Below are 22,100 nucleotides of genomic sequence, written 5' to 3' on the forward strand. Positions count from 1 at the left end.
TCAAAAGCAGTTTACTTTCCTGAAAATTTAAACAGCATGGGTGCAGACATTACTGGAAGTGAAATACGACAATGACTAGATCTAATTTGAACGTACAAAAAAAAAGTTATTTTATTTATTATTCGTTGTGAAGTGATGATTTTACGACAACAGTGATGCAATTTGGAAAACGTGTGCACCACCTTGTGCAGTGGGCATCAATTTTAAGACCCGCGAGCCTCCTTAAACAAAGAAATAACATATAGATGCAGTATTAAATGTGTCAAGACATAAAATATTATCAAACTTGACTTTGGCAGGTCTAACCTTAAAATACAATTATATTTACTTTCTTCCTTTATGTAGTCATTATTTCTAATAAATTATAATAAATTTCAAATCATTCAAAATAAAGTTGTACCAGTAACCCTAAGAATCATGCAGGGTATGATTATTGGGTCAAAAGATCACATTTTTATTCTAAATACTTTTTAGCATGTTGTTAAAATACTTTAGAGTATTGAATTTCACCAAAGGACTCATACAATATGTCTTCTAGGGTCATCCCTAAAGGGAGGTAACTCTGATACTATCAACACATTCCATGACAACATTTCCCTCATATCTTTTACTTGAAGTTTCTAGAAGTAAAATCATCATCCATCAGTTAATATACATTCTGATGGTTTACTGGTAAGTACCTTTCCCTTGGTTATATTAAGTTCTGTTGTAGATACCATTGTAGAGAACTCATTCCCATCAACACAAGCACTCAACTTGGCCTAGAAAATATTATACATTATAACAGATATATACAGGTTTATCCAGTTTAATTTTCTTGTAACAGACACTCAATTTTAAGACATTTTTTTTTAATCAAAAGTAGAGACAGCATAACTCCACCTGTGAGAGTCTTTACAATTAAAAACTGATACAATATACATAAAAAAATAGATATATGGAATTTTATCGGTTCAGATGGAGACAGCATACTACAAAGAGTTTTTATGAACCTTAATTATCAAACTGACCATAGAACATATGACTGTGTACTTCAAAGGACTATAAAAACTCATATCAACCCCTAGGAATCACTGAAAAACAAATTTTACCACTTTTGAAGATTTAACTATTCTGTTACCTGTGTACAGTTAGGAACAAATCCATATATCACCTGACGGGTGCCATTAAACAGAGAAGGTATTATACTTGGAGCCTGGATAATGTTACTGTGCTTAGCATAGCATATCCACTGTATACTGACATCAGATACACCTGGTTGGCATGCCCTCTCTGTCTGACCCTCAATCTACAATACAGAACATTTATTTAACATGGTTAAAAACCATTTCCAAATGCCTCTTTTCTTCTGAAACCAGTAGTTCATAAATAGCAAAAAAAAGAAAATAAGTTAAGCAAACTAGTCTGCTTAATCAGTATGACCATTGCATTGCTGTGTGAACTGCACAGACTGAAATCAGACATTGTAACTCACGATTAGAAACCATCTGATATATCACAATGTAGTAAATTCCCAGCATTTTATTTGATTCACTAATATTTATATCTATTGTGGTGGATCGTTGGATTGTTCCATTTATCGTGAGGTACAATGTCTGTTTCCAGTTCCAGCTCACTTTACACAGCAACACAACAGTCATATTTAATTTATACTGGTTGTACATTCTTAAATGCTTATTTGTAGACATGAACTCTTTCTTTTCTTTGCAATTCTAATTTCACCAAATTTAATGCAACATGTTATGATAGTATGGAGACTGCTCCAGGATTTACAAGGTAAATATCTGAATATAAAAATATTAATATTTGAGATCTAATGATAGTTTTTGCAAAATTCATCATGTTTATCAGAGTCATACCTGTTTGGTAGAAGATTCTCCCCCTATTTCCACTGTCTTATGTTGGAGATTTTTATGTAGAGACAAATTTTTAATTTTTTATGTGAAAATTCAATAACTTATTATTTTTCACAGAAAATATATGAATTTTAACCAAAACTTCTCACAAATCTTACATTTTTTATGTGGAATATTCTAAGTTTTTCATTGATTTTGTGGGAGTCTCCAGTCTTATGTGGGAGGGTTAACAGGTAAGATCAAATTAGGTGACCTACCTTAATTATCCCACTGTTACTATAAAACTACATATCCCTGACCCTACCTACCTTTGCCTGCCAGTTAGATTTGGTCTTGTAATTGTAATACTGAAATGTCCCTCCTCCAATCGTTGCCATGGTTTTCATTAGATGCTGGTTCACAGTAGGTCTGTAAATGAGAACAATAAATGTTTCCAAAAACTGAAAATGAATTATTAAATCTCATACCAAGTAAACAATAATAACTGTATCAGGGTTAGGGGTACAAGAATATAAATACATTTGTAAATCCACTTTTTGTATTTGATATCATCCAGTGCATTGAAATTTAAGATGCTTTAAATACAGAACATTTGGATACAAATTAACTTTTTTGAATACAAATTTCAAATTGCCAGTTCGAGCTATTCCAACAAGAATTCTGTACACATTGTCATGCTAGGTATACCCCACTTGTAAGGCAATCCCATAAAACCAGAGGTGTAACCTCCACTTGTAAGGCAATCCCATAAAACCACAGGTATACCCCCCACTTGTAAGGCAATCCAATGAAACCACAGGTATACCCCCCACTAGTAAGGCAATCCCATGAAACCACAGGTATACCCCCACTTGTAAGGCAATCCCATGAAACCACAAGTATACCCCCACTCTTAAGGCAATGCCATGAAACCACAGGTATACCCCCACTTGTAAGGCAATCCCATGAAACCACAGGTATACCCCCACTTGTAAGGCAATCCCCCATGAATGTCCACTTGTATGGCAATCCCATAAAACCACAGGTATACCCCCCACTTGTAAGGCAATCCCATGAAACCACAGGTATACCCCCACTTGTAAGGCAATCCCATGAAACCACAGGTATAACCCCCACTTGTAAGGCAATCTCATGAAACCACAGGCATAACCCCCCACTTGTAAGGCAACCCCATGAAACCACAGGTATAACCCCCACTTGTAAGGCAATCCCATGAAACCACAAGTTGATAAAGGAATGCAACCAAAATTGCTTGCAATGTATGTCTTACTTATGTAATGCCACATATATTAATTCATCCATACAGATTTGTGATAATTATGGCATAATTTGGACAGACACACCAACAAACAAGGTCACAGGTTCCAAAAACATTACACACACACACACACACACACACTGAGTGGGGGTCTAATTGCAGGTTATAGGTTATAGTCATTACATCCACATAATATTCATCATCAAATTGAAGCTCACCCAACTCCTGCAGTAAATAATCTATTCTGGGGGTTCATTTTCCTAACCAATGACCGTGTCTCTTCTACACATGTCATGTGACCATCTGATATTAGAATAACACTCCTGCTGCCATCTGGAGGATAGAGTAAGAACAAGGACTGTAACAACGTAATGACAACAGTTCCTCCCTGATCTGGTTCGGCTGACTGTTTGAAAAAAAAATAAATGATTTCAAGACATATTAATTTTCATCATTACAGCTTGGTTACCATGTATTTCGAATGCTCAAATGTTTATTTCTTGTGTTATTTTTCAGCTTTCAGTCCATAACTTAAACAGCACATTTCTCATCAATATTTTTTTATATCTGACATATCAAAGTGTTAAAGAGTTCAGATTAGTTTAAACCAGACTCAAATTTTACTTATATCACACTCTACAATATGTCACTAAAAAGACATCTGTTGTCACCATTAGGGAAATTTTGTGTCTATAAATTATGACATTATCATACATGGAATAAAAAAAAACTACACCTTCACAGCAGAAATAGCAAAGTGTGTTAAAGCTGGAAATATGACACTAACCTGTACAAAGTTGATAGCTTTCTCCACAGCTGACTTGGTTTTGAGTTGAGGTGAAGGAAACAGTTCAGAGAAGGTTGTTCCAAATATTACCACATTAAAGCTTGACTGATCTGGCAACTTGGTCAAAGACAGAAGGAAAACCTGAAAAACATAACTGATTCAGAACCACATAAAGAAATCATTTTTATTGTAAAAATAGTTATAGCTTCTGTAATTTAGAAATTTTATCACTGTTCTTTCTTAATCCCTTCATGCTCTGAGAGCAACCATTTGAATGAGGTTGGTTTATCTAGAAATGCACTGAAAAATGGTTGTTTATAATTCATCAGGACCCATTATGAGTACTGGTCAATGAAAATTGCATAGAATGAAGATACAACATAAGGAAAACCTGAACATGTGATTTTTGCCTCCCTCCTTCTAATAAAAGAACCAAATTAACATGTTCTTTAAAGTTGATTACAGAGGTACAGATAAACTAGAGGATCTTGAAGAGCCTGAATTGCTCACCTGGCAAACCATGCCCTATTAACTAAGTAAAGGTATCATGCTTTGTTACCATGTTTGGGAAAAAAATGCTAAAAAAAGAGCATACATTGATGAATGCTGTAATTTCAACAGAGTACCTAAGCCACTTTAAAATGTTGGAAATGCCTTCAAAGTGTTTTTAGAACCTGACAATGACAATGGACGCCAAGTGATAAATTTGATATCTGACAGCAAGCAAAATTGCTTAAAATGAATACCCTATATATAAAAGCCACATACCAAACTAAAAATCAATCCATTCATTTGGAGCCAAAATATTTGTGACTTAGATGGACGAACAGATGGACAAGATGGTTCTAATATACCATCCACTAATTGAGCAGGGGTATAATTAACATTAAAATTTAAGCAGTTTTTGCCACAGGTTTATAGATTTAAACCATAAATACCTTTTTAGCATCTCTAGCAGCTTGTCCTTTCATGGAGTTAGACATGTCTAGAAGATATATCACTTCTTGTTGAGGGTCAAAATCTGCATCAAACTCAGGATAAAATGTCAGCATACAGGCCTGCAATTATACAACTCTGTAGTAAACACAATTAGAACAGCTCAATGAGGTCCTCTAAAACATAATCATATATATATATATACAATAATAAATGTATTTACGTGAATAGACAGTCTTCTAAATCAATTTATCATTAAAGTTTTGTGCAATTGTAAAAAAAAATTTGCATACAATATTTTTCAAAATAAATCTGAAGAATTACAACTATAGCTCTGGTTAATTTGAACAGCTGAGAAATGGTCTGTGACCTTAGTGACCTTATAAGATATTTATAATGCAGACTACATGGAAGTGTATGACATTCCCTTGTCATGATCTTTGACACTAAAACATGTCTAGTTTGATTGAAATCTACTAAAAATTGTCGTAGTGATAATACAGAATAAAAATGTGACTTTCATCCCATCTTTCTTTGAAAATCAGAAGCATTCCAGATTTACCAAAGGACTAAGTGTTTGGAGTTCCATAAAAATCAATTAAGGGAGATAGATTTTAAAGTGTTCGGAAAATGACAGATAGACACAAATTATGACATTATATTCATCAGTAAAATGTAAAAGGTGTATTGCAAAGTACCCACTCTAATATTATAGACCTAGGCTTAGTTTCATAAAAAAAATATCTCAAGTCAATAAATCCCTGAAAAAATTTCCTTTGAGCAATCTGACTAGGCAATGGCTTTTAGAAATTATATGAGAAACTGTGAAAAGTATCATGTCCAACACTGATTTTGAAAAAAAGACTTTTTCATAATCTAGCATGTAATATAGCTTGCCATTCAAAATAAGATTTACTTAGGTGGAAAGTTTTATTATTCCCTTTACTTTAAAGTCAGATTTTGGTTAGGTGGTTGAGTTGTAGCTTTTCTCAAAAGGTAATTTTACCAATATCTTTAATTTACATCCACTATTAAATTGAACTTTGACCTTTTGTTTTTTCTTTGTTAACTATTTTATACATGTTATTATGTAACTTACCTGGCTATCCTTACCCGGATGATGTTCTACCCACATTCTTGGTACATGTATTTCTGCCATGGTTACCAGTAACTGGAAACCATCGTCAAGGTGATTATTTTTTGGAAGTTCTACTACTGCTTTTGTTGCTGTTTTCTACATGAAAAAGTAAAATTAGAGTCAGTTAGGCTTCAAATAAGAGTACCCATTTAATTGGTATCAATGCACTACCTACTTTTCTGATTTTCTAAATATAAATGTACATGATGGACAAGGATTTTTTTACTACTACAAAAATTATACAGACCTTTTCCCTCCATTTATTTCTATGAAAAAAGTTGAAATCAATATTTTTATCATTCACCTTCATTTTGATTTGATGAGTTGGTGACCTTATATCTCTGATGTCAAAGGGCATCTCTATGGCAACCTGAACTGATATGTCACATCTTCCACTGTCCTTGACATTCAATGATGACAAATCAGACTGTAATTAAATTAAATCAAACAGATATAAAATTGGAATGACTACATAAACACAAGTTATTATAGGGATTTTCTATACAAATGGTTATAATTTTGTTATTTACAATTGACAAACAATTATCCTGTTTTTCATCAATATTTCCCATTATTTTGGTAAAGTTAAGTAGAGACTGAGTACTTAATGAATGACGCTAGATTCAGTACTTAATGAATGATGCTTATAGTCCCAACAATTCAAATGCTTCTACCAAATCACAAATAATTTTAGCTGATGCCAATTGAATATATTGCAAATACTCACTTTAAATTTTTTCAAAAGGAACAATACAGGATACAAGACCAGATTTTAAATTTTTGAAAAAGGCCTTCTAAAAAAAAAGCAGGATCCGAGCTATAAATGGACATTGTTTGTTAATCTAAGACACAAAATTAACAAAAACTGTTCTACATAAACTTCACTATACCTGAGTTTTCTGAGCAAGTGCAGTATCTTTAATCCATGGAGCAACAGAAGCAGGCAGATTAAATGCTACAGCCTCACTTTCAGTTTGGAGTTCTGCTATGTAGGTTATCTTGATCAGAACTCTAGCTTGTGGAGGTAGATTTCCCACACTTACAGTAAAGACATCCTGAAATACCAATCATACTATGATTGAAAGTGCTATACATGTAAAAATGAAGAAAACAGAAGATTTTTTAGTAACTTTGTGTCCAACTTATAAAGTTGGCAACTTCCTTAAACATTTTTTCTCAACATACATGTAAAGCATCCATCAAATATCTATAGCTCTATACTTAATATACATATTTTTGTGATGAATAATCAGAATTTTTTACCAGAGAAAACTTTCACAATATTATTGAGGTGGGGAAAAAACTAAAAAACCTACAGGTTCCTCTTCATCCATCAGATAGGCTCCATGGCCTTTACTAATGGCCTCTTTGTACTCTTTGTGAGCCGTCTCCTTCTCCTTTACTTCTCCTATTTATAAGAAAGAACATGCAGCATTATTTTATACAAAATGTCTTTTTTTTAATCACTTCTGTATATATAAATTGAACTCTAAAGTGGCTTTTTTCATTGGAATGTTACAGACTATATTTTTGACAGTGAATTGTCTATGTTGTATGAAACCTCCAATTATTACACTCTTTGTTATAAACATTAATGACAAAGATCTTCTTTACACACCTTAAAATATTTTTGAATTTCAAATTCACCAAGCATAGAGAGATATTCTTGCATGGTTTTTAATAACCAACAATGTTTAAGACTACAAATTGGCTTTACACTGCTATTATTTTCAATATAATATCATTTTCTTAAAGATTTACAATTTTGCAGACCATTCCTCCATCAGATACAAACCTATGATGTGTTTCCCATTGATAAAAGCTTCAAAACCACAGACAGCAGCAGTATCATCCAAAGGAAAGACATATTTAGCTTCTATTGGTTCATTGTTATCATTTTTATACTCCTGTAATATCACAACCTGGAAAAGGGAGAAGTTAAATTGCCATTAAATAACAACCTGGAAAGGGGAGACAAATTCCCATTAAATCACAACATGGAAAAGAAATAGATAAATTCCCATTAAATCACAACCTAGAAGGGGGAGATAAATTCCCATTAAATCACAACCTGGAGAAGGGAGATAAATTCCCATTGAATCACAACCTGGAAAGGGGAGATAAATCCCCGTAAAATCACAACCTGGAATGGGGAGGTAAATTCGCGCAAGATCACAAACTGGAAAGGGGAGATCAATAAAAAAAAGTGTCAAGTGATATTCATTGTAAATGTAAGTATTTCAGCATGTTAACACAGAATAAATGTAATAAAAAAAGTAAAATGCAAAGAACTTAATTGTCAACCTGAACTAAATTGCTTATCCAACTGAAATTAGCATAAGGTCATTTAACAGCTTAACAGGTCAGCACTGACATGGACAGATTAGCACTGACATGGACAGATTTTTAGAGAAATCTTTCCTGTGAATACTGACCTTAGCAACCAAGTCTATCAGATTACCTCTGACATGCATAGACTTAATAGGACCTTTCTTGTCAATACTGACCTTGGCAACCAAGTCTATCAGATTAGCACTGACATGGACAGATTTTTAGAGAAATCTTTCCTGTGAATACTGACCTTAGCAACCAAGTCTATCAGATTAGCACTGACATGGACAGATTTTTAGAGAAATCTTTCCTGTGAATACTTACCTTAGCAACCAAGTCTATCAGATTACCTCTGACATGCATAGACTTAATAGGACCTTTCTTGTCAATACTGACCTTAGCAACCAAGTCTATCAGATTAGCACTGACATGGACAAATTTAGAGAGATCTTTCCTGTGAATATTGACCTTGGCAACCAAGTCTATCAGATTAGCACTGACATGGACAGATTTTTAGAGAAATCTTTCCTGTGAATACTTACCTTAGCAACCAAGTCTATCAGATTACCTCTGACATGCATAGACTTAATAGGACCTTTCTTGTCAATACTGACCTTGGCAACCAAGTCTATCAGATTAGCACTGACATGGACAAATTTAGAGAGATCTTTCCTGTGAATATTGACCTTGGCAACCAAGTCTGTCAGATTAGCACTGACATGGACATATTTTAAAGAGATCTTTCCTGTCAATACTGACCTTAGCAACCAAGTCTATCAGATTAGCTCTGACATAGACAGATTTTAGAGAGATCTTTCCTGTGAATACTGACCTTAGCAACCAGGTCTAATAGGTTAGCTCTGACATGGACAGATTTTAGAGGTACAGATTTCTTTCCCTTGCCTATCAGTCCAGCTGTTACTTTATTTAGAGGATCTGGTACATCCTTCACATCTGATAGACCTTAAACAGACAAAATAATTCAAATAGAAATAGTATCTTTTTTGGAAGGCATGTATGTCAAACCAAAATTTCAATTGATTTTCTCACAAGAAATATAGGAAGATAAAAAAATGTAACTTTTATATATGATTATATAACTAACAAGTAAGCTTCCATACTGAAGTTTTTATGGTACTATTTTATATACATAAAGATCAAAAGCAATTACAACTGAAAAGTGAAAGTTAACTTTATAAATATAACAAGATAACAAAAAAATTATTTGAAACATTTGATGTGACTTAGCAGCACCTAGGACAGATACTAGAGAGACATACAATGATGTACGACAAAAGCTGAAATATATACATTACACTAAGATTTAAATTATGTATTAAATACATGATCATCCAGGCTAATGTATATTCACATTATATATTATAGTACATACTGATGTCTTCAGTGACCTCCATATCAGTTTCTTTTTCTAAGGTCAAGGTCAAAGACATGTCATCTAATGGCGTCACTTCGTCGCTAGGTAGACTGACCTCAACAAGGTATTTCATTCTTTGCTGTCTTGGATTGTATATTACAAACTCATCATCCTACAATGAACATTACTTCATCCTCAATAAAATGTAACTTGTACAAATAAAATACATCAAAACATTAAAGGGAGCTTCTATCCATGACAAAGACTGTCATCATACTCCCTCAGAGTGTCATTCAACTTATAGTCAACTGAGAGTATTATGTAATGACATTCTGTAAACTCTCTTCAGTTGGCATTTCTCCAAGAAAGGTAAAGCTGAGAAATACCCAGCTGGTAGTTGGACATACTCAGATCCAGTTCTTTGATCAGGTATCCTGGAAGCTGGATTCCCCTACCAACATGTTACAAACAGATCTACTAAAAGAATCCCTATAAGGAGCAGTTGTGTGATACCTGAAAGGGTAGTCAACACCATAAAAAACCCATCATCATTGTCATCAGGGAGGTTCCTATATCTAGATACCCTTAACTGTTCCCCTATACTCAGTCTGTTAACTGTTTATCTGATGTCTTGACACCTTTTAAATTGTCATATTCGTCAGGGGCTCCTTGAGGGTATATCCTATCTTCAGACACCCCTAATGGGACCCCTATAATCACCATAAAGTATATCAATTGTTTAACTGATGTCTAGACACCTGTTGAACTGTCATAAACATCAGCAATGCTCCTAGAGCATATGTCCTATCTTCAGACATCCCTAACTGACTCCTATACTCACCATAAAGTCTGTCAACTGTTTATCTGATGTCTTGACGCCTTGAACACTGTCATAACCATCAGGGGGCTCCTTAAGGGTACTGATTACTGTGGTAGAAGGATAAATCTTCCCCAGACAGACCTCACTGAGTAGTAACAACCTTGATCCATGTACTGCACTCGGATGTGAATACATTAAAGATTTGCTGTAAAAAAGAAATTTAAAAACAAACTTACAAATAAGTTTTTTGACAAATTTATGACAACTCTACTAATTATAGTTTTACAACATTTGTCCGTCAATCTCTCTGCCTAGTCAGCGGTCCACAATTCATGTAAGTGTAACTCCTCCAAAACCAGTCAATTTACAGGATGGTTTGGCATCATATCTGGGTTTGCATAAATGAACATTATCATTGAGAGAAGACTCAAACGGCAGATAATCCAACTTCATGGTTTTACATGTTGAAACCTTGTAAGAGCAACTCCTTCACTGATCAAGAGATTTTGATGGAAATTTATAGTCTGGCTGTGCATCATATGTAGATTAGCATGAAAGAATATGATTGCTGTAAGAGGACTGCAAGGGGAGATAATCCAAATTAAAAGTTTCACATGCTAAAACCTCATAAGGACAACTCCTCCTAAATTGCTTAAGATGATAAATGATAAGTCAACTTGTTTTACGAACTTTTATTATCCTGATTTAATGGGAGATATAATTCATTCCCTAAATAATAAGGGTGCACTGTACAGTAACATTTAGGCACACTGTTTCGCACACCAAGTTATCCTTGTCAAATTTTGTAAAACTTAAAATTAAAAGTTGAATTTTGGTGGATACATTGTTTAAATGTAGTTAAGCATTTATACATAGACAGATGTAATATATGTAATAGTAAACAGGTGTAATTTAAAGGAAGAATGGTATCCAGAACGCTTCATTCTGCTGCCGTATTAGGTTTTCTCCTCAGCATCAGATGGCTGATTTTCAAAATACCTTATTTTGCACGAACTTTTGGAACTAAAATTGTGAGAGATTGAATCAAAAAGGGTCTTATTTTTGTTATCCTTTTTCCACCTACTCCATGCATGCTTTCATCCTGTGGTAGTGTCCACGTGCCTGATATTTTATTAAACATAGTAAGTGGCTGTTAGTTTTGGAAAGGCATTCCTGATTTGTACTAAAACTCAGTAATATTTTTTTTAGTATGTTACCATGGCTACTGGATTTTATAACAATAATCACTAAATTACTGATAAATGACTTGAACCTCCACACACCAAGGATTTAAAAAATATGCACTTTTTTATGACAAAACACTAGAAATTTCTGTGCGGACTGCCTCAAAACAGCTTTATTTCAACAAAATGAGACCAAATTTTTCAGAAATTACCTAACTGTATTGTACTACCTAAGGTTTACATTAACAAAGAAATTTATCTAGTTGGTAATTTACCTGGCTGAGTTAGAGAAGTATATACCACTACCAAGCATTCCTCCATCTGTACGAGTTATACCATGCTCATCTTCTACAAATGCTGGCAACAACAACCCTCTGTCAAAAGATCATAAATATAGCCATGAACAAACTAACTTTAGTGAAGTTCTTATGAAGGGATAACTATATAGTCATGCAGTGAAAGATCTCAAATTTACATAAAATTGAAAGATCTAAAATTTACATAAAATTGAAAAATCTAAAATTTACATAAAATTGAAAAATCTAAAATTTACATAAAAAAGAAGCTCAATATTTGATCGGGATCATTTGAATACTGTAAACATATTAATTTGCAGTGTTCTAATTTTCCCTATTTTCATGTTGGACATAAAAAGTGCAGAAAATAGTACCTGCGAAATCAATTACTAAAACTTTATAACTGTAATCATTTTTTGAAACCTCAAAAATTGATACCCGTGAATATAATCATTTGAGAGAAAAAGTGAAAATTAGCAACCGCGAAATTAATATGTTTACAGTACCCATCAGACAATTGTTCAATGTATAGTGTCTTGACAGTGACACTTAAGCTAGGACTTTCTGGAAATTTTTCTGCTATCTGATTCTCAAACCTTTTGGTAAAATCTATGAATATCATATCAATTTGTTTTTTTTTTATGTTTGCTTTCACCTATTATAAACATTGTTAATGTCTCTGTTGACCTTTGACGTTTCAAATTAAGGTTTTTATTTCAAACATGGTCTAAACTGACATACATTTGTTGTCAGAAGACATCATTGACAGCTGCAACAAACATATTTGTATAGATGTTATAGCATTTGTTTGAATTAGAATCTCACCTAGACATGATACCTAGGAAGTTATGGAAATCTCACCTAGACAGGATACCTAGGAAGTTATGGAAACCTGAAGAATGCATCAGTAACTGTACATTTCCAACATCAGACATAAAACATATATCCTCTAGAGTTCTCTCTAACTTGTAAACATTCAAAATCTTTACACTGAAATGGAATTAATCAAACTTTTCAATCATCAGACAGTACTTATCAACCTAAAAATACTTACATGTATTTGTATACTGTAACTGTACTTATTTTGGCACTGTATTGTATTTGTTTTCTCGAATTTTACGATCAGTTATTATTCTCAAAAAAAAAAATTACTTATAAACACATTGTACATGCATTTAACCTTAAGCATATGGTAATTTTCAACATGAATGGAACTGAAATACTAGCATAAAAGTTCGAAAACCATCAATTGTGAAAATAAGAATAATTATAGTATGCTATTTGTTTAATGATGGAGATGTGAATTATTATTGTACTGCAGGTTACTTTGGAGATGTGGATTGTTACTGAACTGTAGGTTATGATGGAGATGTGGATTGTTATTGTACTGTAGGTTACTATGGAGATGTGGTAGTCATTGTACTATAGGTTACTATGGAGATGTGGATTGTTATATTACTGTAAGTTACTATAGAGATATTGATTGTTAGTGTACTTTAGGTTGCTATGGAGATGTGGATTGTTATTGTACTGCAGGTTACTATGGAGATGTGCATTGTTAGTGTACATTAGGTTACTATGGAGATGTAAATTGTTATTGAACTGAAGGTTGCTGTGGATATGTGGATTGTTACTGAACTGCATGTTACTATGGAGATATGGATTGTTAGTGTACTTTAGGTTGTTATGGAGATGTGGATTGTTGTTACTGAACTGTAGGTTATTATGGAGATATGTATTATTATTGAACTGCATATTATTATGGAGATATGGATTGTTAGTGTACTTTAGGTTATTATGAAGATCAGGATTGTTATTGTACTATAGGTTACCATGAAGATGTGGATTGTTACTGTACTTTAGGTTACTATGGAGATATGGATTGTTACTGTACTTTAGGTTACTATCAAGATGTGGATTGTTACTGTACTTTAGGTTACTATCAAGATGTGGATTGGTATAGTACTACAGGTTGATATGGAGGTGTGGATTGTTATTGTACTGCAAGTTACTATGGAGATGAGGATTGTTACTGAACTGTAGGTTATTATGGAGATATGGATTGTTACTGAACTGTAGGTTACTATGGAGATGTGGATTGTTAGTGTAGTGCAGGTTCTGTAACTTGGATTGATCTTTCCTTTAGTGATTAATATTCACATTAAGATCACATTAAGATGATAACTTGCCATGAAGTTTAAGATCTCTCTTATATCAATAATTTATGACAAAGCCAAATTTAATTAACTAGGCCATTGCAAGCATAGCATCCTTTCAGTGTGAAAACTGAACTCTTTGACTTGACCTGTGACTGGCATTGAGGCCATCAATATGGTTCTAGATATTCATAGTGATTCGAGTGTTCAAATGACTGACAGGACTGCACAGTAACATTACAATCTTTTCATAGCTTTTACGTTGGGTGGAAAATAAATTTCTTTATTAACCTTTCTTTGGTTATACCATAAAGCATGCAATTTTCATGATTTCCAAATTTTGCCTATGAATAGGGGGGGATTAAATTTTTGTGGTCTCTGTTTTTCATATCTTTAGATTTAACAGAATAAAAATTTAATGCAAGATATCTGAACTTAAAATTTTATGAGCTTTTATTATCAGGATTCCCTAAACCACAGAAAAAATAGCATAAATTAGAATCTTTTGAAAATTTACTACTAAATTGTTATTATTTTCATTTACTTTAACATGCAAGATAGAACATACACAAAAATTATATGTGTATATTTATATAATTTATATAACAAATCTAATTAGAATGCTTATAATACAGGAAAAAAAGCTGTACAGGATAGTAAATATCTTACTCAGTAGTAGTTGTTTCCACCAATTTAGTCACATGACTGAATTCATCACATGATGGATCTAACAGAGTCACATGACAACTGAGGGCTTTATATTTAGCAACAGTTGAAGCATGAGGTGACCAATCAGTTGCCTCCCCTACTCCAATGATGTCCCTGATGAGCTGGAAAAGAAACATGACATGTTTTCACATCTCCTTTGATTCTGTATGAGGATTTGTATATCTGGGTCAGGTTTAGTAAAAATACTGGTTTTTCCTAAAATCCATCCTCAAACCAAACTTCTGGCAATTTGAAAATTTGAGGATTTTAGATTTTTTATGAAACCAAACTCTTCCCAGCATACATTGTTCACATGGAAATCATATGAATTGAGCTTCACGTAAAATTTACATGAAGTGAATATGAAGTTCTTATGATAGATATGCAAACTTTGATATGAATTTCATGTACATGTAAAAACACTTTTCACACAAAATCAAATTTTCTCTGAAGAATGGCATGTTTGATCAATTAAAGTAAAAATCAAGTCATATTTTCCATGTGAACTAGATAAAGCAAAATATCAATAATAGAAATGTTATCTGACAAGATAAAAAATTAAAAACAGTTAACCAAAGACTTGGAGATCAGTTGTATCAACAAAGATAGAATCTCCTGCTGTGCTATATTCATCCTTTATTTGGTTACAAAAAACGACAAAAGTAAATTTTCATGAAAATCATAAAAAATCAAAGAACATAAAACTCTAAACAGTTCGAATATTGTTATTTCATTGTAATTCTACCTGACAAAGGTCTTGTTTAGCTGACACTTCAGACAGGGTGAGTCTCTCAGCATGTTGTTGGTTTTTATGAGGTAACGCTCCATAAAAGTCTTCAGTCAAAGATAATAGTTTCTCCATATCTGTGTTGCCATGTTTATAACACTGTTTCAGTTGGTACAGAACTGTTTCAGCCTGCGCAACCTAAAACACCCTCATTTTTAATTGCTGAAAATAACTATTTCTTTCATTATATGGATGTGATACCACTTTGGATAACTTGCAATATAAAATGAACATATTTATCTTAACACAATATGGAAGTTTCAGAATAAATGCTCTGTTGTAAACAGCTTGTTCAACCACTAAATTCAAACCCAGTTGGGGCAAGTATTTGACAACATTCAAGTTTTCAAGATATCCATGTCCTAATTCATTATAATAGACAAAGTGTTTTATGTTGTCATTTTATTTCACTTTCAAACAACTTAATCTTCATCAAAACCATATGCAGATTTTACAAACTTTTGAGGGTTTCATCAAGGCAGGAGGGGCAGATAACTCATGTTCAGCATTCTTTAGAGCCTCAGTCCACAGTAATTCTACCAATTGGCCTACAGATTTGGTTATCTCTGTTGATGTATTACACAACTCTGACAGAATCTGAAGTTTTGAAACAGTGTAGTAGAAATATATATAATACAATGACATCTGGTAATACATGTGAAATTAAGTTGCAGGCTCTATAAAAATCAGACAGGTGATTCATGCATGTCATGCAAACCCACCTTATTCACTTTTATTTCTAATTCAGAGTGTTATAGACCACATAACATGTCTTAGTTTGTCATTCAGTTATTGCACTTTGGAGATAAAAACTATATAGATAGTGTATGAAATTGGCACTTTGCAAGAGTTATTGTTCTTGATTTGGTTTGTTTGTTTGATTTTAGTAGGAGATGAAAGTACAAAATGTAAGGTTTTATCAAAAGTTTTTATCTGCATACAGAAAGGAGTATTGTTTCATAAAAAATATAGTATATGCAGACTGAAAAAGCATTGTTTGTTGGGTGGGTTTTTCTACACCAATTATCACCCCTACCATTAGCAGCCTAGGGTCAGAATGGACTGGTAATTAAAATGTAAGATAGTTAACATTTTAAAACAAACCCCTGCATCTTTTTTATATTTGTTTAGACTCATTTTCTGTTTTCTTGATGGGAAATATCTTCAATGTGAATGCATTTTGTAAAGAGTTAAAGTTTTTCGTAACTTTGCATGATTCTAATAAGAAGCTAAATACAGAAGTTTCCTACCATTCTAGCTTTTGGAGATCCCAGTTGATTACTAGAGAATGCTGGTTGAGTCAATGTAGCCATACTGTATGGGGATGATGTATACTGTCGGTATAACTGTTCATATACACTTAGGGCTTCTGCTGGTGTGTCTAAATACCACACAGTTGGGTCACATGTACAAGTGATGTTCTAAAAAATGTCAATAAATAAAAGAATAAACACATCATGAATTCTTTTTCTAATCAATGAATTATAAAAATATATGTACCCATTGTTTATCTGGCAACTTACAATGTCCTTGACCTTGCTCCACTCAATACAAAAAATCAGGAAAATATTTGTGTGATAAACTAATATTCTAAATAGTCTGCATCAAAAAACAAAATCAAATGTATATGTTATGTTACAAAGACATATTAAACTACACATACTGTGAACAGGCTCATAAAATGTATAGCCTTAACTTTCTCCATAAAAATACAAGTACATTTGTACAGAGAAAAACAAATATGTATGATTATGTAAATTTACAATAAAATGTTACAATAATATCATATAACATCACTGGCAGATTACTTGTATTACAGTTCATGCAGAAATGTGAAAAAAATGAAGAAGAAAATATATATCAAAGAAAATCTTTACCTTGGGAATTCAATCATGCAAAAAAATTCTGTAATATGTGATACACCCCAAAAAAGGCTACACATTTTTATTTTTGTTATTAAGTTGCTTTAAAGGCCTATATTATGAAATGTGTAATCATTCATTCCAATATGTCTGCTCTTAAGAGATAATTCACACTGAAAATCCAGTGGTTTCTACTGTATTTTAGTGTTATCTACCTCCATTTAGTTTGAATTTTACAGTACATTCTTTATAACTTATATCTCTTATGACCTGGGGTTATATGAAAAATCACATATTACTTTCTGCTTACTATAACATTTTAAATAAAACATCAAAAATAAAAATATGTAGGCATTCCAACCATGAATTACATTTTGCATGATTCTTAGCTAGAGTACTATTTAATAGCTTGGTGCTTCCACTAGATCATCTCCAAATCCTTGAATCCAAAAATATTTCTCTACCTTGGTGCTCTTATATGGTTATTTTTTTGATTTGGTAGCATCACTTATAACTATGAAAATTAGTACCCCAATAATACTGATGAAAATGCCAAACTTATATTGAGTAATATAGTGAACATTACTTTAACTTCATCAACAGATCCAGATTGACTGTGAAGTCTGTATTTATCTTCATCTGTCAAAACATGGATCTCTAATATCTGCAGCTTGTTCTTATTCTGAAAAAAAATATTCATGCATGTTCATAATGATCACAATCGGAATCACAAGTTGGAATGTTTTACAATGGGCTAAATCAACAATGGCAAATGTTAATAAGAGCAAAATATATTCCATAGTGAACAAGATTTGGGGCAAAACAAACCAAAATCTAGGATACTTTACATGTAATGGTATGTGTGCATTGTTGTCAATTTAAACATGAGTACTACCAAAAAGCAACTATATCAGTACTGCATTTTATATTTAAAAATAACTAAGAATTATATTAAATACAACCATATGATGAAGATTTCCACTTACTTTCAGAAGAGTCCATTTTGCTAGGACATAAGGTATATCAGGTTCGTAGGGGGCCCCTGGATCTGTATAGGTCCAACATTTTACATTGTTTAAGCTGATATTAACTTTCTTCTTTTTCTTCTTCATCAAACTCTTTTGAACTTTTCCTTTCATAAAATTTTAAAGAATTATCAATGTCATACTAAGATCTAATGAGTGACTAAAGAATTATCAATGTCATACTAAGATCTAATGTGTGACTACTGTTAGTATATGTACATGTATGTCTATAAGTCTTAGTTATCACAATACCTGCATCTGTCAGAAGCCAAACCATTTGATCTTTCAACTTCTACCGTAGTTTTATCCATCAACAAATTAAGTTGACCTCGCTCTCACTTTTCTCTTTTGTCTACCCTGTACATGACTTTTATGAGGAGATGTTGCTAGAGGACACTTACCTGGTGTTCCTATTTTTAGTAGTTTAGGTTGCTTATTTACATTTGTTTCTTATATGTGTGTGATATTTTGGTTATTTTATGTTCTTTGTTGTGTGTGCATCTCTTTTCCTTGTCTTATCATTATACCTGGATTATGATCTTTTTAATCACCATTCTAATCCCAGATCCCTTGATCTGCCTTTTACACACACAAGGTAAATGTCAATTAGAAGCCTAGTTCTTCACCTAACTGATGGTGGGTGAAAAGTAAAAATGGTGGGCATTTATCAAATGCCTGGATAAATCAAAGTAAATTTATAAAGTATTTTTTCCACTTTTAGGGAAAAAAATAGCATAAAAAGACATGTCTGTAAATGTACTAGTTATATATTCAATACTGTAATGTAAAACAGTTATTGATATCTTACCCACTATTTTTCCTTTCTTAAAATCATCATTTTCAGACAATCCAGCAATAATAAATTTATCCTTAGATAAAAGCTTCTTCTTAGCTAAGCATTCATCAATGAAATCACTCTTTAATAAAGGTATATAATATTTCTTGCACTGTCTAATCTTAAAACTGGTCTTTGTTGTGATCTCCTCAAACAAAATGACAAATGACACCTTCTTTGTGACAATGTACGATAACATCCCTCCATTTCCTGTGATCTTCCTCTTCCACATCATTTTGTCTTTGAAAGACATTCTAGATGGTAACTCCAACACTACAGTGCAGTTATGAAATACACCTATTTCTCCCATTTTATATGCAAAGATTAAATCACTCTATCCTCATGTATACAAGTATATCTAAAAATATAAAAAAGTGCAAGTTTGATAGAATTTTTCATTAAGTGGAATTTTCTTTTGTCAATGTGCATTTTAACCTTATTAAAACACACAAACTTAAATATCCAAATATTTCTGAGAGTCATATCATGCTCTCCTCATTGTTCTAGTAAGGATTTGAAAAGGGCAGGGTGCAAGTCAGAAAAAGGCCAATTTTACATGTAAATGTCATTGATAAAAGGGCAATTATTTTAGGTAGTACAATACTGTTACTGTTAGGTCATTTCTGAAAATTTTGTCTCATTTTGTTGAAATAAAGCTGAAATAATGAGGCAGTCTGCACAGAAATTTCTAGTGTTTTGTCATTAAAAAGTGCATATTATTGAAATCCTTGGTGTGTGGAGGTTCAAGTCATTTATAAGTAATTTAATGGTTATTGTTATAATTATTCCAGCAGCCATGGTAACATACTGAAAAAAATATTACTGAGTTTTAATACAAATCAGGGGTGCCTTTCCAAAACAAACAGCCAAATACTATGTTTTATAAAATATCAGGCACTTAGACACTACCACAGGATGAACGCATGCATGGAGTAGGTGGAAAAAGGGTAACAAAAATAAGACCCTTTTCGATTCATTCTCTAACAATTTTAGTTCCAAAAGATCGTGCGAAATAGGGTATTTTGAATATCAGTCATCTGATGCTCAGGAGAGAACGTAATACAGCAGGGGACTGAAACGTTCAGAATACCATTCTCCATTTAAATTACACCTGTAAACATTACATATATTACATCTGTCTATGTATAAATGCTTAACTACATTTAAACAATATATCAGCCAAATTTCAACTTTTAATTTTAGTTTTATAAAATTTGACAAGGGTAACTTGGTGTGCAAAAGAGTGCACCTTAATGTAACTGTATAGTGCACCCTTAGCCTCGTAATCAATTAGCACATAACTCGGACACAATGGTAAAATCAAGTTTCAATTAAAATAGAGTAATATTTAAATTCATTACTTTCGGCACAATCTTCTCTCTTTGACTTTAAAATTTTCAGGTCATTATATGTACAAATATTTTCCAGCTGAATTAAGGTATTTAGGGAACATTGTTTTATATTTTCAATAAAACAGTTTTCAAAACATTTTCACATGGTTACATTAAGTATTAAGTGAAAATAATTCAAAACTTTAAATCATTTCTTCAATGCACTAAACAGATCTATTGTTGACTTTATTCATGGAAGAATAATGATATTTGCTGGTATTTCAATTGAAGAAAATGCAGAGAAAAAAACAAATTTCATGATTAAAAACAGCAGAGTGCCCGAGAAACCGCAAAAAAAAGCAGCATGTGTCACCAAAAAGGGCATGGGCATCAATTAAAAAGGGTGGGCACTGCACCTTGTTCAAGCGAAGTAGCTAGACCACTGCTCTCCTTTTTCACATCCCTTTTTTCCCCACTGTATGGACTCAAAATTAAAAATTACCAAATGACATGCATTTGACTCTTGATACATGTACCTTGACAGCCCAGTCTCTGTGGGTCGCCAGATCAGAGAAAGCCTCTAGGCATACTGAATCTCCAAAGGAATTACATAAAGCAGTCTGTACTTTTATTACTGAGACTGTCACAATAGCTGGCACTTGTTTCAGGCAATTCGAGTTTGCCACACAGATCTTCAAATTCACCCCCCACTACCCTTAGAAACAACTGCCTCGGGAGATTAGTTAGACAAATAAGGTCGACTACAAAATTTAATACATGCGCATAGCCCGATAGGAATATTAATATACATATAGCACTTTTAGCTACTATCAGTCTATTGTGTTGATAATTGTGTGTTTACCGCTATGACAAAAACAATGAATAATTTCAACCCATGTTTTCAGTCTTATGTGATGTCATGGCAATTGCAAACATCGCATTTCAAGTAGTATATAAGTATATACTGTTTCTTCGTGGAGCCGGTGGAGGGGCAAAACAAACTACATGTAAGCACTATTTTTAGAAACAAATATAATTGTGAAATCCACCTCGGAATATGTATTATTCCGAATATTGTTTATAAAAATCAAAGAACTCATGTACTGAATCAATTAATATCAATTTTATGCCACAAGTAATCGTCAAATTGCAAAAATAGGGATAAGATATATTAAAGGAAAGAACCAGGATCGACTTCAAACGTAATACACAAGCTTCTTATTGTGAATTGTTAGTATAGAACTCTGATTTAAATTTTTATTAGGAATGAAACATTCTTTTGATTACCGCTATAACCATTGATTACTCTTTGATCTTCGATTTAACTTAATTCATAAATTATTCATCAGAGAGAACCATGATGTGTCTAACTTTAAATGTGGTAATGGTTTTATTTCTGATACATCGAAAAAAAT

The 22,100-nt window shown here is 32.7% G+C and overlaps 1 protein-coding gene across 4 annotated transcripts in view; it reads right to left on the reverse strand.

Moving 5' to 3' along the window:
* Nucleotides 1–21,713, reverse strand: part of LOC148606000 (protein mono-ADP-ribosyltransferase PARP4-like) — a 63,039-nt gene extending 41,326 nt beyond the window's left edge. For 2 of the 4 annotated variants that reach the window (XM_088544467.1, XM_088544470.1), the window contains exons 1-24: nucleotides 21,222–21,713; nucleotides 19,328–19,712; nucleotides 18,481–18,626; nucleotides 18,081–18,176; nucleotides 16,883–17,053; nucleotides 16,092–16,229; nucleotides 15,591–15,770; nucleotides 14,807–14,967; nucleotides 12,843–12,971; nucleotides 11,961–12,059; nucleotides 10,523–10,706; nucleotides 9,700–9,853; nucleotides 9,139–9,269; nucleotides 7,771–7,897; nucleotides 7,292–7,383; nucleotides 6,866–7,030; nucleotides 6,280–6,402; nucleotides 5,937–6,071; nucleotides 4,840–4,959; nucleotides 3,902–4,042; nucleotides 3,333–3,520; nucleotides 2,165–2,264; nucleotides 1,121–1,288; nucleotides 681–761 (exon numbers count right to left, since the gene is read on the reverse strand). In XM_088544467.1, the coding sequence (XP_088400593.1) occupies nucleotides 681–761; nucleotides 1,121–1,288; nucleotides 2,165–2,264; nucleotides 3,333–3,520; nucleotides 3,902–4,042; nucleotides 4,840–4,959; nucleotides 5,937–6,071; nucleotides 6,280–6,402; nucleotides 6,866–7,030; nucleotides 7,292–7,383; nucleotides 7,771–7,897; nucleotides 9,139–9,269; nucleotides 9,700–9,853; nucleotides 10,523–10,706; nucleotides 11,961–12,059; nucleotides 12,843–12,971; nucleotides 14,807–14,967; nucleotides 15,591–15,770; nucleotides 16,092–16,229; nucleotides 16,883–17,053; nucleotides 18,081–18,176; nucleotides 18,481–18,626; nucleotides 19,328–19,664 (3,366 nt within the window). In that variant the 5' untranslated portion in view covers nucleotides 19,665–19,712; nucleotides 21,222–21,713. Of the gene's footprint in view, nucleotides 1–680; nucleotides 762–1,120; nucleotides 1,289–2,164; nucleotides 2,265–3,332; nucleotides 3,521–3,901; nucleotides 4,043–4,839; nucleotides 4,960–5,936; nucleotides 6,072–6,279; nucleotides 6,403–6,865; nucleotides 7,031–7,291; nucleotides 7,384–7,770; nucleotides 7,898–9,138; nucleotides 9,270–9,699; nucleotides 9,854–10,522; nucleotides 10,707–11,960; nucleotides 12,060–12,806; nucleotides 12,972–14,806; nucleotides 14,968–15,590; nucleotides 15,771–16,091; nucleotides 16,230–16,882; nucleotides 17,054–18,080; nucleotides 18,177–18,480; nucleotides 18,627–19,327; nucleotides 19,713–21,221 lie in introns of those variants that run through there. The other 2 variants (XM_088544468.1, XM_088544469.1) reach the window with 2 other exon arrangements.
* Between the last annotated feature and the right edge of the window lie 387 nt (nucleotides 21,714–22,100).

The sequence above is a fragment of the Perna viridis genome, chromosome 9 (genome assembly GCF_037379345.1).
Source record: "Perna viridis isolate PV_CMFRI_1.1 ecotype Kerala chromosome 9, ASM3737934v1, whole genome shotgun sequence".
In the NCBI taxonomy this organism is placed as follows: Eukaryota; Metazoa; Mollusca; class Bivalvia; order Mytilida; family Mytilidae; genus Perna; species Perna viridis.